This window comes from Rhinoderma darwinii, chromosome 3 (assembly GCF_050947455.1).
Source record: "Rhinoderma darwinii isolate aRhiDar2 chromosome 3, aRhiDar2.hap1, whole genome shotgun sequence".
NCBI lineage: Eukaryota > Metazoa > Chordata > Amphibia > Anura > Rhinodermatidae > Rhinoderma > Rhinoderma darwinii.
The window spans coordinates 221,268,245-221,282,428 of record NC_134689.1 but is presented as its reverse complement, the minus strand read 5'-3'; the positions used below and the strand labels follow the sequence as shown (position 1 = coordinate 221,282,428).

The 14,184-nt window shown below is 41.1% G+C and overlaps 1 protein-coding gene across 6 annotated transcripts in view; it reads left to right on the top strand.

Annotated features, from left to right (window-relative positions):
• The window catches only part of DHTKD1 (dehydrogenase E1 and transketolase domain containing 1), a 131,557-nt gene that overhangs the window by 99,925 nt on the left and 17,448 nt on the right, over window positions 1-14,184 (top strand). For 3 of the 6 annotated variants that reach the window (XM_075857426.1, XM_075857422.1, XM_075857420.1), the window contains exon 17: window positions 5,088-5,954. The exons of the other annotated variants lie outside the window; for them this stretch is intronic. In XM_075857426.1, coding sequence (XP_075713541.1) covers window positions 5,088-5,189 — 102 coding nt within the window. In that variant the 3' untranslated portion in view covers window positions 5,190-5,954. Of the gene's footprint in view, window positions 1-5,087; window positions 5,955-14,184 lie in introns of those variants that run through there. 6 annotated transcript variants of the gene reach the window in all.

Genomic DNA, 14,184 nt, shown 5'->3' with positions numbered 1-14,184 from the left:
ATAAATAATAATTCATAAAAGTGTGGCTGGTGTCGCACTGATAAATGGCGCCCGATCTTATCCGCTTTTGGAACACACTGCACATTTTGCATCGCCATATTCTGAGAGCCAGAACTTTTTTATTTTTTCACCACCAGAGCCGTGTGAGGGCTTATTTGTTGCGGGACAATCTGTAGTTTTCATTGGTACCATTTTGGGGTACATGCGTTTTTTTTTTTGATTACTTTTTATTCCATTTTTTTGCAATCCTGACCAAAAAAACAGGAATTCTGACACCGTTTTTTAGGTTTTCTTTTTGCGGCGCTCACCGTACTCTATAAATGAAATCTTTACCTTATTCTGCGGGTTGGTACGATTACGGCGATACCATATGTATATAGGTTTGGTCCTTTTTTTCTTAGCGTTTGCACAATAAAATCATTTATTTATAAAAAAATAATAATTTTCTGTGTCACCATATTCTGAGAGCCATCATTTTTTTATTTTATTAAAAAAGCTGTGTAAGGGCTTGTTTTTTGCGGGACGGATTAAAGTTTTTATTGGTACTATTTTTGCGTACATGCGTCTTTATTTAGGGAGCGGTGGTGACCAAAAAAATTGCGATTGTCGTCGTTTTTTATTGATTTTTTTTGGGGGTGTTCATTGTGCAGGAAAAATAACATTACAGTTTTATAGTTGGGGTCGTTACGAACGCAGTGATACCAAATATGTGTACTTTTTTAACGTGTTAATTTTTTTTCTATAATAAGTCTTATTATATAGGAAAACAAGCATTTTGTGTTTATATAACTTATAACTTTTATTTTTACACTTTTTTTAAAACATTTTTATTACTTTTTTTTTACTTGTCCCACTAGGGGACATTTAGACTTGCAGCTTTGATCGCTGCTAGAGTACATTACACTACACACGTAGTGTAGTGTACGCTGTCATTGTGACGTAACTGTCACTCTGACAGGAAGCCTCGGAGGACCGGCCGGAGGCTGTTCCTCCGAGGCTCCCGTACATGGCAACCCGGAGGTCATTGTCTGACCTCCGATTGCCACGACAAGCATCGGTAGCCCCCACAATCACGTCGTGGGGGCTGCCGATGTGCTTCAAACCACTTAAATGCGGCGACGGCATTAATTGGTCGCCGCATTTAATTGCCGAAAGCAGCGGCGATGGTCCGCTGTCCGGCGAGACTGATGTGACGGCTGTCTAGGACAGCTGTCAGCGCGGGCCTGTCACTCTGTTTACACAGAGTGACAGTTTGAAATACTGACGAAAATGAACGTCGTGGTGCGGGAACTAGCAGCCGACCATGACGTTCATTTTCGTCATCGGTCGTGAAAGGGTTAAGAAAGGTGTGCTCTATTCACACAAGGCTCCCAGTCTGAGGAAGACAGGCATTGCTAGCCTGTGGGAGTCAGAAGTTCTGGTAAGAACACATGTTTGTTGTGAGGTGCTGGGCAGAAGGCCTTTCACCCTGATAGTTAGGGAAGCTGTATATTTAGTTAGAGGCTGGATGGCCTACGGTTTATTTTGAACGGTTTTGTAAAACCGCTTTTCCTGTATTAAGACAGAGCTGGTTGCGGCCAGTTTTTAAACCGAATCCGCTGTGTTGAAGTGAAAATTCTTAAGTGTGCCAACCATCTTACCCTGAAGATGGCGATCCTGTGAGCAAACTTACCCCAAGTTGTCACAACTGTTTTAGTAAAAAAAAAAAAAAAATGTAAAAAGCTTTACAAAGCCTTTAACTTGGTCCTGGGGGTCCTTAGGTATCATCTTTTGAATCGTAGTGGAAAATTTTGATATGCCTCCTGTCATGAACAGTTGCTTTCGTTGTTGCCGTAGGAACATCAGACTGGTCTTTGCATTGGCTGCTCTGTCGTGTAAATCTCCTTTTCTAATTATTCATAAAATTAAGGTGGTGTTCTGTAATGACCCCTCTTTTCTCCCAAAAGTAGTCTTTGCATTCCACATTAATGGGGATATAGTACTTCTCTTCCGAGGGAGCAGGCTGTGCATGGTCTCTATGTGTTAAGGGCAGCCCAAATCTATCTGGCTATGACAGACTTCCCACCCTTTGAGACTGCTTTAGGACCTCCCATGGTGCGGTGTCCCCCAATAATATTAATGAGAAAATTGGATTTTTGTACTCCCCGTAAAATCCCTTTCTCCTTAAAATCAGCGGGGAACAAAGATCCCGCCCTGTTGTTTTGTAGACTCAGGTTCTGGTAGTTGATTGGATTTCTTTCTCCCGGAATAGTGGAGATGTTGTTTGTGTTTGTCTTTTCCTACTGCTTCTGTACAAGAGTCTCTGTGGAAGATTACGGCCTGCTTGGACAGAGCCAGGACTCTTTTCTATCGAGTGTCAGCCTCCTAGTGACAAGGGCCTATGCCCATGATGCGGTGTCCCCCAATGAATTTAGCGAGAAAGGGATATTACTGTGAGGACAAAAATCCAATTATTTACATTCTTGAAGGCGTCTCTTGTTGTTGACTTTGATGATATGCCTACTATCCTCTAGAGCAGGGGTCTCAAGCACGCGGCCCCTGGGGCTGTCATCTGCGGCCCGCGGGACACAGCCGCTAGTATCGGCTCTGCTCCGAGACTCTGGAATTCCCTCCGGGACTCTGTGGAATTCCCATATATGGACAGTGTGTCAGGGTCTTCCCCAGAGCTGGAGTCCCGAGCAGAGCGCTGGTGTCGGCTCTGCTCCGGGACTCTGTGGAATTCCCTGACATCGCTGCCCATATGTGGACAGTGTGTCAGGGTCTTCCCCAGAGCGGAGTCCCGGGCAGAGCGCTATTATCGGCTCTGCTCTGGGGAAGCCTCTGACATCGCTGTCCATACATCGACAATGATGTCAGGGGCTTCCCCAGAGCAGGAGTCCCAGTGATGTCAGCAGCCTGGGACTCCAGCTCTGGGCAAGCCCCTGACATCACTGGGGCAGCCTCTACAGAGGGCACTGGGGCAGCCTCTACAGAGGGCACTGGGGCAGCCTCTACAGAGGGCACTGGGGCAGCCATCTACAAGTGGGTGTGTGACAGTATCTACAGAGGGCACTGTGGCCTTATCTAGGGGTGTGTTGCATTATCCACAGAGGGCACTGCGGCAGCATCCACAGAGGGCACTGCGGCAGCATCCACAGAGGGCACTGCGGCACTATCTAAAAAGGGGCTGCCCAATCTTGACGTGTGCTAACTGAGCCGCCGGACTGCATTTAGCGACACTTAAACTGGAAAGCTGGATTATTGAAATGAGCACTTGGAGAAATATTTCAAATTTTAAACCTAGCGGTATTATTATAGTAATGTAGTGTTATTATTCTAGTAATATAGTGTTATAGTCGTTCAAATAACTAATTGATTAACAATAATTTTGTATTGTATCAAATTTGAAAGTAATGCGGCCCGTTAACTTCCCATTTTTTCTATATGCGGCCCACTTACCCGGCCGAGTTTGAGACCCCTGCTCTAGAGCGTTCTTGACTTGACCAGATGTTGTGAAGAGGTCTTTCTTTACCAAGAAAAGAATTCTGCGAGCATGCAATTAAGTTGTCTTCCGTGGTCTTTCAGGCCTTTTGGTGTTACTGAGCTCGCTAGTGCATTTGTTCTTTTAAAATTGTGTATATTGTTGATTTGGGCACTCCTAAAGATACTATTAGATTTGCATGTTTTTTTTTTTCTTCAGCCTAATGATTACCTCCTTCACTTACATTGAATTCTCTTTGAACTGCATATTGAACGTTTCCATGAACGGCTTCCAAACGCTAATTCAACATTAGGAATCATCTCCAAACCTTTTATCTAGTTTGTCTTGTAATAAGGAGGGAACAAGCCACACCCAGTGATAAAATTGCTTAGCAGTCCAATTACTTTTGAGCCTGTAGAAATGGCTGTAATTTCTAAACTGTTAATACAATATTTTTGTTTAACCCCTTGAATTAGAACTGAATTCACATTTTGATTGCTTTGTTTCAAATCCATTTGTGTACAAAGGCTAAAAATTGTCAGTCTAAATACTTCTGGATCAGACTATAAAGGAAGAAGATAGCCAAAAGTATAAAAATAAACAAAACCCAATATTCTAGCATAAGGAGCCTCACACACACAAGCGTGTTCGGTCCGAGATATACGGTCCATACATCTGCCACATTTCCCGGACCAAACACACTGCATGGAACCGGGCTCCCAGCATCATAGTTATCTATGACGCTAGGTGTCACTGCCTCGCTGCGGGACAACTGTCCCGTACTATAATCATGTTTCCAGTACGGGACTGTAGTTCCGCAGGGAGTCCGTAACACCTAGCGTCATAGATAAATCTGACGCTAGGAGCCCAGCTCCCTGAATTGTGTTCGGTCCGGGAAATGCGGCCAACGTATGGACCGTATATCTCGGACCGTGTGCGCGTGTGTGTCTCCTGTTTTCTCTTCTATGTCGTCTTTTTAGTCTTGTGAAATTCCACATTTTTAGTTCTGTGTGCAAACAAACAAATGTTGGATTATCAGAGTTCCTGAATTATCAGATGTGTGACACTCCAAGGCTGGGTTCACACAGAGTTTTTTGCAGGAGGAAAATCTGCCTCAAAATTCCGTTTGGAATTTTGAGGCAGATTTTCCTCTCCCTGCACGCCGATTTTCACGGCATTTTTCGCCCGCGTCCATTGAGCGCAGCGGGCATAAAACGTCGCAAAATATGCTTTCTCTGCCTCCTATTGATGTCAATGGGAGGTCAGAGGCGTAAACGCCCGAAGATAGGGCATGTCCCTTTTTCCCCACGAGACGGTTTTTCCACTCGCGGGAAAAAATGCCTCCACCTCCCATTAAAATCAATTGGAGGCATTTTTGGCGCGTTTTGCGGTGCGGTTTCTGCGTCAAAAAAACTGTGTGAACTCCTTCCAACACTTCTGTCTAGCACAAAATTGCATGCCTGTAAAAAAAAATAAAAAAAGAAAAGATTGGTATGTATAATTGTTCCATACCCATGTAAGCATAAATTTTAATATTTTTAGAAGAGCCAGTCAATTTTAACTCTACAAATAGATTGTCAGGATGTGAGAAGTCTGATGTAGTATTTTTTCTTTCGTGTTTTTTTAGCTACAGCTTGTAAGCAGGCCTGCTCTTCCTGCTCCTGCCGTGGGTATCGGGATTCTACACCATCAGCAACAAGAAGATATAATTAGAAAAACATTTGCATAATTCGGATAAAAAAATTCCTGCATTAATTGTTTTGACTGTATTCCAACATGCCTCACTTTTCAAGAACTATTTTAACAGTTGGCTACAAAAAGCCTATTCTGTTTAGCAATCCTTCCTTCATTCCCCTCAGGACTGGGATCAAAACAATAATTAGTTTTTATTTTGCTAAAATTAATAATATTTCAACCTGCTAGTGTTAATAGAATTCCAAATTGTATAAAGACAACCACCTATACTGCAAAGACTGTAATATGTCAAGGCCCCAAGTACACTACCGTAATATTCATCCGTAATTACGGCTAAAATTGCAGACCCATTCATTTCTATTGGCCACGGCCAACTTTCCATATTTTTAACGGATGTGTCTCCGGGCCATAGAAGTGATCCGCAAATTACAGAACATGTCCTATTCTTGACCGCAATTGTGGCACAAATTCGCCAATAGAAGTCAATGGGCGCATCCGCAATTGCAGATGGCTACGGATGTGTCCAGTAATACCCTCCTGCCATAAGCATTTTTCGTGTTTTAACTTTCTCCTCCTCACCTTCCAAAAGCCATGACCGGTTTTACTTTCTCGTTGACTTTTTTTTTTTTTTTTGGACGAGTAGTAGATTTTAACGGCACCATTTAATGTACCATGGAAACTTTTTTTTTGGAATGGAGAAAAAAAAATCCCAGCAATTCCTCCATTGTTTTAGGGCTTCGTTTTTACCGAATTCCCACAATACGCTTTTCTTTGACAAAAATAAAAAAATGTCACCATATTTTGAGACCCATAACTTTTTCCCATTATTTTGTGAATGGAGCTGCATGCGGGCTTGTTTTATGTGGGCATAGCTGTAGTTTTTTTTTTTATACCATTTTTGGGAAACATGCAAATTTTTTTTATCAGTTTTTAGCAATTTTGGGAGAAAGAGACTCTGTCACCACATTATAAGTGCCCTATCTCCTACATAAGGAGATGGGCGCTGTAATGTAGGTGACAGTAATGCTTTTTATTTAAAAAAACGATCTTTTTTCACAAAGTTAGGAGCGATTTAAGTTTATGCTAATGAGCTTTCTTAATGCCCAAGTGGGCGTACTTTTACTTTCGACCAAGTGGGCGTTGTACAGAGGAGTGCATGACGCTGACCAATCGGCATCATGCACTCCTCTCCATTCATTTACACTGCACTAGTGATATAGTTATATCACTATGTGCAGCCTCATACACAAGCCCTAACATTACTACAGTGTCCTGATAATGAATACACATGAAATCCAGCCTGGACGTCATGTGTATTCAGAATCCTGATACTTCTGACTCTTTTTTTGTGAGATTCCAGCAACGGATACGAGATCTCGGAGCTAAACGAGATTTGGTTTCACTTGCCAGAATCTCACAAAAAAAGAGTCAGAAGTGTCAGGATTCTGAGTACACGACGTCCAGGCTGGATGGTCATGTGTATTCATTATCAGGACACTGTAGTAATGTTAGGGTTTGTGTATGTAGCTGCACATAGCGATATATCTATATCGCTAGTGCAGTGTAAATGAATGGAGAGGAGTGCATGATGCCGATTGGTCAGCGTCATACACTCCTCTGTACAACGCCCCCTTGGTCGAAAGTAAAAGTACGCCCACTTGGGCATTAAGAAAGCTCATTAGCATAAACTTAAATCGCTCCTAACTTTGTGAAAAAAGATCGTTTTTTTAAATAAAAAGCATTACTGTCACCTACATTACAGCGCCGATCTCCTTATGTAGGAGATAGGGCACTTATAATGTGGTGACAGAGTCTCTTTAAGGAGACCAAAAAACAGCAATTCTGGCATTTGTTTTTTTTATGGTGCTCACCCTGTGGGTCATATGTTATATTGTAATAGTTTGGACTTTTAGAGATGCGGCGATAGCAATTATGTTTTTTACATAACGTTAGGGGGGAAAAAAATGGGAAAAGTTTTCTTTTTTTTTTTCTTTAAAATATTTTTTTTACTACATTTATGAAAATTTGCCAATGGTCACTGTAATTAAGGGCTTGTTTTACATAAGCACATTTTTTTTTCAGCTGTTTGACCATTTTGTATAGAATTGGATTCTTTCAGAGGTAAGAAGAAAAAAATGTAGCTCCCTATACCCTTCCTTAAGTGATTTCAACCAGAACAGGACTGGACCCCATCAGAGGAAATCCATTATTAAGGGTTTTCTTCCTTCTTTCCACTAGGATTCTAAGCTGTTTTGTGCCCAAAAAAATATGAAGGGGAATGAGTATGGAGCTAAAATACATTTTGGGTAAATTCATGTAATATCCTACAATTCAAAATTAAATGGGGGTACCAGGAAAAAAACAACAGTATTACTTTATTTGTATTAAAATTAAAAAATATATTTTGTGGACCTAGATATGAATCTTAGCAAATACAGAACTTATTGTGAGTCCGTGAACCATAGAGTATAACATGCTGTGTTCATGTGCTTTCTAAAAATGTGAATTTATTGTATACTATTTAATATTATAAAGACTTGGAAAAATGGCCTAAACAAGAATCTCTAATTTAAAAAGTAGGTTTGGCTCTGAGTGCCACACGTCTGTATACAGGCAGTTAAGGTAGATGTCTCTAAGGGCTTATTCAGACGAACGTATAATACGTCCGTGCACGGAGCTATATTAGTCAATGGGGCCGTTCAGACAGTCCGTGACTTTCACGCAACGTGTGTCCGCTGCGTAAAACTCACGACATGTCCTATATTTGTGCGTTTTTCGCGCATTACGCACCCATTGAAGTCAATGGGTGCGTGAAAATCACACGCAGCACACGGAAGCACTTCCGCGTGACGCGCGTAATTCGCGCAACAGCAGTAAAAACTATGAATGAAAAGCACCATGCTTTTCCGTTTACAAACATAAAAACAGTGTCATAATGATGGCGGCTGCACGAAAATCACGCAGCCACGCATCATATGCTGCTGACACACGGAGCTGTTAAGTACCTTTTGCACGCGCAAAACGCACACGCTCGTGTGAATCCGGCCTAAGGCTGGCAGTTTGATGTACCCAAAGACAACTGCGCTCCATAGGCAGGAGTACTATTGATTGTAATTTGGCAGTAAGAGACAGAATACAAAAAGTAGATGTCATACGCCTTTAAACTGGTTCTCCCAAATCTCACTGCCAGTGGTATTCTTCAGATTCTAACAAAGTGAAGTGTACCCCCCTCCCTCCATCTTTTTTTTTCATACACTGGGCCCTTCTATTATAAGAGAATGGACACATCAGAAAGGCATGCAGAACCAGGGACTATATCCATAACTGGATTAGCCCCTTTGGGTTCATGATTGTGCCCAACAATATTGTGATCCCCTGAGGAGTCTAATATACCTTAAGACAGAACACATAGGGAAAAGTAGAATAAAAAAAAGTAAGGTGTTTAAAGGTGGATTTTCCATCCGTAGAATAGGTGATAAATGTCTGATCACTAGGGCTACGACTGCTGGGACCCCAAGCGATCACGATAACGTGGTCCCAAGTACTGTGTGAATAGAGCCGTAGCGCACCTGCGAGACTAACACTCCATTCACTATCTATGAGACTAATTGAGACAGCGGAGTACAGTGTGCGGCTGTCTTAGTAGTATCATACGTGAGATGTATATTGTGATGTTAAAACCCCTTTTAAGAGTAAAGTTCAGGTATGGAATCGCTCATCAGGACGGTTACTCCATTTTTTTTTTTTCTTAGAGTATATTCAGATGGTACGGACAAACTGGTTTATTACAGCAAAATGTTGCTGTCATTAATTTGATTGCAGAACAGAAGATAGTGTCGCTATGATCATGCCCGGCTGGTAAGTATAAGTTTATTTATTTTTATTTTTTCCCCTAAGTTGCGATTATTGCGGTGGAATCGCTGCGATTCTACTGCATAGTCACAACACTTGGCTATTTGCGGGCTTTCCCTATTGAATTCAATTGGGATATAAAACCCACAACAAAGGAAAAAAGCAACACAAACACTGCATAAATTGACTTGCACCGCAGGTCAATTTATAAACTTTTTCACTGGGGTTTTTTCCGCAGCATAGGCATGTGATTTTCTAAATCTCATCCACTTTGCGGCTACTCTAAACGCTGTGAAATTTCCGTATTTAGGGTATGTGGGACCAAGCCAAAGGGACATTGCTTATCAGTTTGGATGGAATGCAAGTATCACCTTCAACACTGTAGAGACTTTGTACAAGTGTTCTATTATTAGGGGGCTATTGTATCCCCTTAGGGAGATTGTTTGATTTAAATTTTATGTATTTATGGTATATGGCCTATTTTTTACATTACAACCATAAAAGGGAAGGGGTCATGAATTTTTTTTTATTATTATACTGCTTTTAATGTAATATTTTCAAAAATTGTATTAAATTATGTTCTCATGTTTTACTTTTTTATGTTTTCTGATTTCTCTATGGGGGCTGCCATTTTTTTTTCATCTCTGTATGTGTCGATTAACGACACATACAGTGATGGAATACGGCATACACAACCCCATAGAGAATGCGACCGGTAGCCGTTCCATTCGCGGTTGCGTGCGCCGTCTGTGTGGGAACGGCGCATGCGCCGCTCCCACACAGACCAAAACGAAGCTCGTTCGTAGAGCGAAATCCAGCACCATTTTCTTGTGGACCGGTAGCCGCTGCCGGACAGTAAGATGAATACTTTCAGCCGTGGCTTCCGGCCATATGTTCAACGAAGCGAAGGCGCAAGGAAGAGGAGCGTAGACCAGTGGAGGTGGCGGCAGGAGCAAGTAATTTATGTCCATGTGTATTATGTTCGTTTGAATTATGTTCGTTTGTGTCTATTAAGTTCGTGTATTACGGTCTGCTGAGCCCTGTATCTAATCCTCCTACACTGTGCAGTCGCTCAGAAAATAGCTGCACACAGTGTAGGAGGTTTGAAGACATTCAAACCCATCCTTCTCCTGGCACTAGCCAGAAGAAGGGAGGGGGGGATTGTGTGCGGAAACTAGAGGAGAGTGTATCCACCCCAAATTTGCAGCATACATCAATGAGGTTGCTTTACCACAGTGACCATGCTGCAATTTTGGGAACTGCTCCCTCTAGTGGCCAGCACATGGAAATTTTATAAATTAGAATCTAATTTATAATATTTCCTGACTTGTGAAAAATGTAAAAAAAAAAACACTTAAATACTAATTGTTTAACTGGAAAAAAAATTCTAGAGACACATTCCCTTTAAGTTTTATTTTAAAGAGCTGTCCCATGAGTTTAGTTCTATATGTTGTATTTGAAACACTGCAGTATGTCTGGAATCCACTGCAGGTTTTTTATGCTGTAGGTAAATAAGGTTTGTTAAAACTTTGTACTGTACTTAGTAGAATTTCTGGCATATGGATAGGGGTTGTCTTCATGAGTCAAACCCTTTTAAAAAAGTGGCGACACTGAAAACAAGTAAACGTGTCCAATTCATAGTAGTGTTTTGTACTGCCATTACTTCATGACTGGAAGCTTAAGAAGAACTATAAAAGGTTGCCTGGAATATATTTTATTTGATGCCTTAACAGAACGTTGGGGGTTTGTGTCCGTGAATTACAGCCACAGACATCATGTAATAATGGACAAAAGTCTCATTACAACCTATTGCTTCTGGACGATGAAGCCATGTGACATTCCAGAAGCGGTGAGTTACTGAGACCAGCGGATGCATAATAAAAATTTTAAAACAAAGTGTCCTTTGGGCATCTGCCGGACTGAAACGCTGGTATACCTTTCTTTTCGATGTATGTGAAAACGCAGCCTGCTATGCTTTCATATAAAGTTAGGCACTACAAATATTAAATACCGGACAATATAATTTTCATAGTATGTTGCAATGTTTTGTTTTTGTCTTTTTCATTTGTTGTTTTTAAACAATGTTATAGATCAGACAACCATGATTAGGATACCCCCACACGTGGCAGATTTTGGTGTGTCATTTTAATCCTTCTACAATGAAAATGTTGAACCCTGCTGTAAACATACGCAACAGAATGTGCATGCTGCAGCTTCTGCTTTCCCTTCATCGCTTACATACTATAAAATGCAGTCACTCCGGCAGTTCAAAGTATGAGGGCCCCATGCACACGGTCTTGCCCGTAAACACAGCCCGCGATTGCGGGTATGGCCGCCCACCTGCATTTTTGGGCCATGCTCCCATACAAAGTATGGGAGCGCGGCCGAAAAATAGGTCATGCTCTATAATTCCCGGCACGGTTCTATGGCACGGACAACCACCCGTAGCGCTACGGAAAGGTGTCCACGGCCAATAGAACCGAATGGGCCTGTAAAACGTAGTACGATCCGTGGTTTTACGTTCGTGTGCATGGGGCCTTACAGCTTTCTCCCGTAGAAAGCTGTAATACTGTGAATCACCACTACGACTGTGGGGATAGGTTATTAATTGTATATCACCGGACGATCAATCCTATCACAGATATTTATGGCGTAGCCAAATGATATGCCATAAATGTCTGATAGAAATAGGTCCCAGCTCTGGGACACGCACCTATATCGAAAACAGGGGCCACTTGACTCCCCTCCATTGACGTGGCCGCCGGCCTCTAACTCGAGGCAGGGAGTAAGGTATGAGCATGCTCCAAACTTAGCAGGTGTCTGCTGTGTAATACCTCACTTCAACAGGCGGAATCGGCTATCACTTTGATTCCGCCCATTTAACCCCTTAAATGCTGCAGTCAAATGCAACCTCGGCATCTAAGGCGTTAGAATGAGGTGGGCGGCCCCCTATGACGTGCCATCACCGGGTGCCGATGGTAGTCATGGCAGCCTGGGGACCTAATGAAGGCCCTCAGCTCTGCCATATTTGCATGCCTATCAGGGCTTAATAAGAGCCTGTCAAAATCGCTAAATGCTGCAATACATTAGTATTACATTGCAGTATATAGTGCAAGCAATCCAACAATTGTTGGTTCAAGTCCTGTAGGAGACTTTGGGAAAAAAAGGGAGACTTCTTTAAAAAAAAAAAAAAAAACACGAATAAAAAAAAAAAGGGAATTTTTTTTAAAGATTTTTTTTTTTTTAATGTCAATTTTTTCCACAAAAAAAAGCCCTGACACTGCTTAAATCGACAAAATGACATTCAAAAAAAAGTTATGGTTTAGAGAATCTGGTGACTTTTTTTTTTATATGAAAAGTGGTAAAAAACAAAAATTGTTATCACCGTAATCTTATCAACCTGCTGAATAAAGTGAACATGTAGCTTTTACCGCAAGATGAACACCATGAAAACTAAACCCAAAACAAAAATGGCATGAAAAACTACAACTAGTCCCGCAAAAAACAAGCCCTCATACAGCTAAGTTGACAAAAAAATGAAAAATAAGTTATAGGTTTTGGAAGGCGAAAAACTAAAATGGTTAAAAAAAACTTGGCTGTGACATTAAGGGGGTTAAAGTTTTTTTTAGCCTATGGTATCACCAGTTCAAGTGTGTAAAACTAATATGCATACACACATGGCAACTCATGATAGCGTAGCGTTGAGGTGACAGAATGAGCTCCCTCAGTCTAACCACTTAGACGTCACAGAAATCGAAAGAGTTAAATGGCCAGTATGGGAGTTAACTCCGATCCTGGCCATTGCAGCGGAGTGTCAGCTGTAATATGGAGCTTGCACCATCCCCGTGCTGTACATTTACACACTTGCTGCTAACTACATAGTGCCATAAATGGGGTTGAAAACTGATTCAAACTGATGACTGAACACTGGCTCCTCCCACTCAATCAAATCGCAGCTCTGAATTATGAGAAAATTATTAAATGATCCCCTTCCAATTTGAATACACTTATTTATAGTAAAAAAAAAAAAATTCTTTTTTTTTCCATCCTTTTATGGAATTTATAACTATTTTTAATGATAAGTGTAAAAATACATTCCTATTAGGTCATCTATTTTTATGGAAAAATTATTGAAATGAGTCTATATATATAAAAAAAAAAAAAAGTTCCTTAGTATAAATGCATTCATTCTACAGATACAAAAATGTTGCATTAGGCTTTACATTCGTATTTGTCTAGCATCCTACTAACAGATTTCTCGCTTTGCACTTCGTGCTCAGAGGTAGGGATTTTGTTTGTATCACAACACTGAAAAATAATCTATGGAAAATTTAAAAAATGCAGCAGCCACATATGAAGAAGTTACTTTCTGCTGAGCCTTTAACATTATAGTAATTTCTAAGGGCTTGTCCACACATAGTGGAATTGCTGCATATTTTCCCTCCGGAATATACACAGCAACATAGTGGATGAGATTTAACAAACCTCATCTAAACGCTGCGTAAAAATTCCTTGCAGAAATTCACCTGCGGTGCGTATTTTTCGTACCGCAGCATGTAAATTCCTGCTGTGGAAAGTGGACTGAAGTGCTGCGTTTTTCAGAGGAGACCTCACCATCTCCCAGCATTGAAAAAAACGTTGCAAAATACGCACCATTTTCTGCAGTAAAAAAACGCAGGAAATGGTGCGTTTTTTCCCGCAGCGGAAATCCTGCTACTTTCAATGGAATTGCTGCAGAAAGCCCGGATACTCACCTTTTAATCCCCTAGTATGGAACGTCAAAGCCAATGAAAACAGAGAAGGGTGGTGCTGGAGCAGCAAGGGATTAGAAGATGATTTGTGGTTTGTTTTTTCACTCAAAACAAGGTCATTAACCCCTTAGTGAACAGCCTATTTTAGGCCTTAATGGCCAAGCAATTTTTTTAGTTTTTCCCATCGTCACACTATTACTTTCTTATTTTTCCGTCTACATAGCTGTATGAGGACTTTTTCTTTGTGGGATGAGTTGTATTTTTTTTAATGGCACCATTTTGGGGTTCATATAACTTCTTGATCAGCTTCTATTAACTTTTTTTTTGGGGGGGGGGGGGGGGAGAAATAAAACACCAATTCTGCAATAGTTCTATGCGTTTTAAATTTACGCCGTTTACCGTGCAGCGCATACAACATGTTACCTT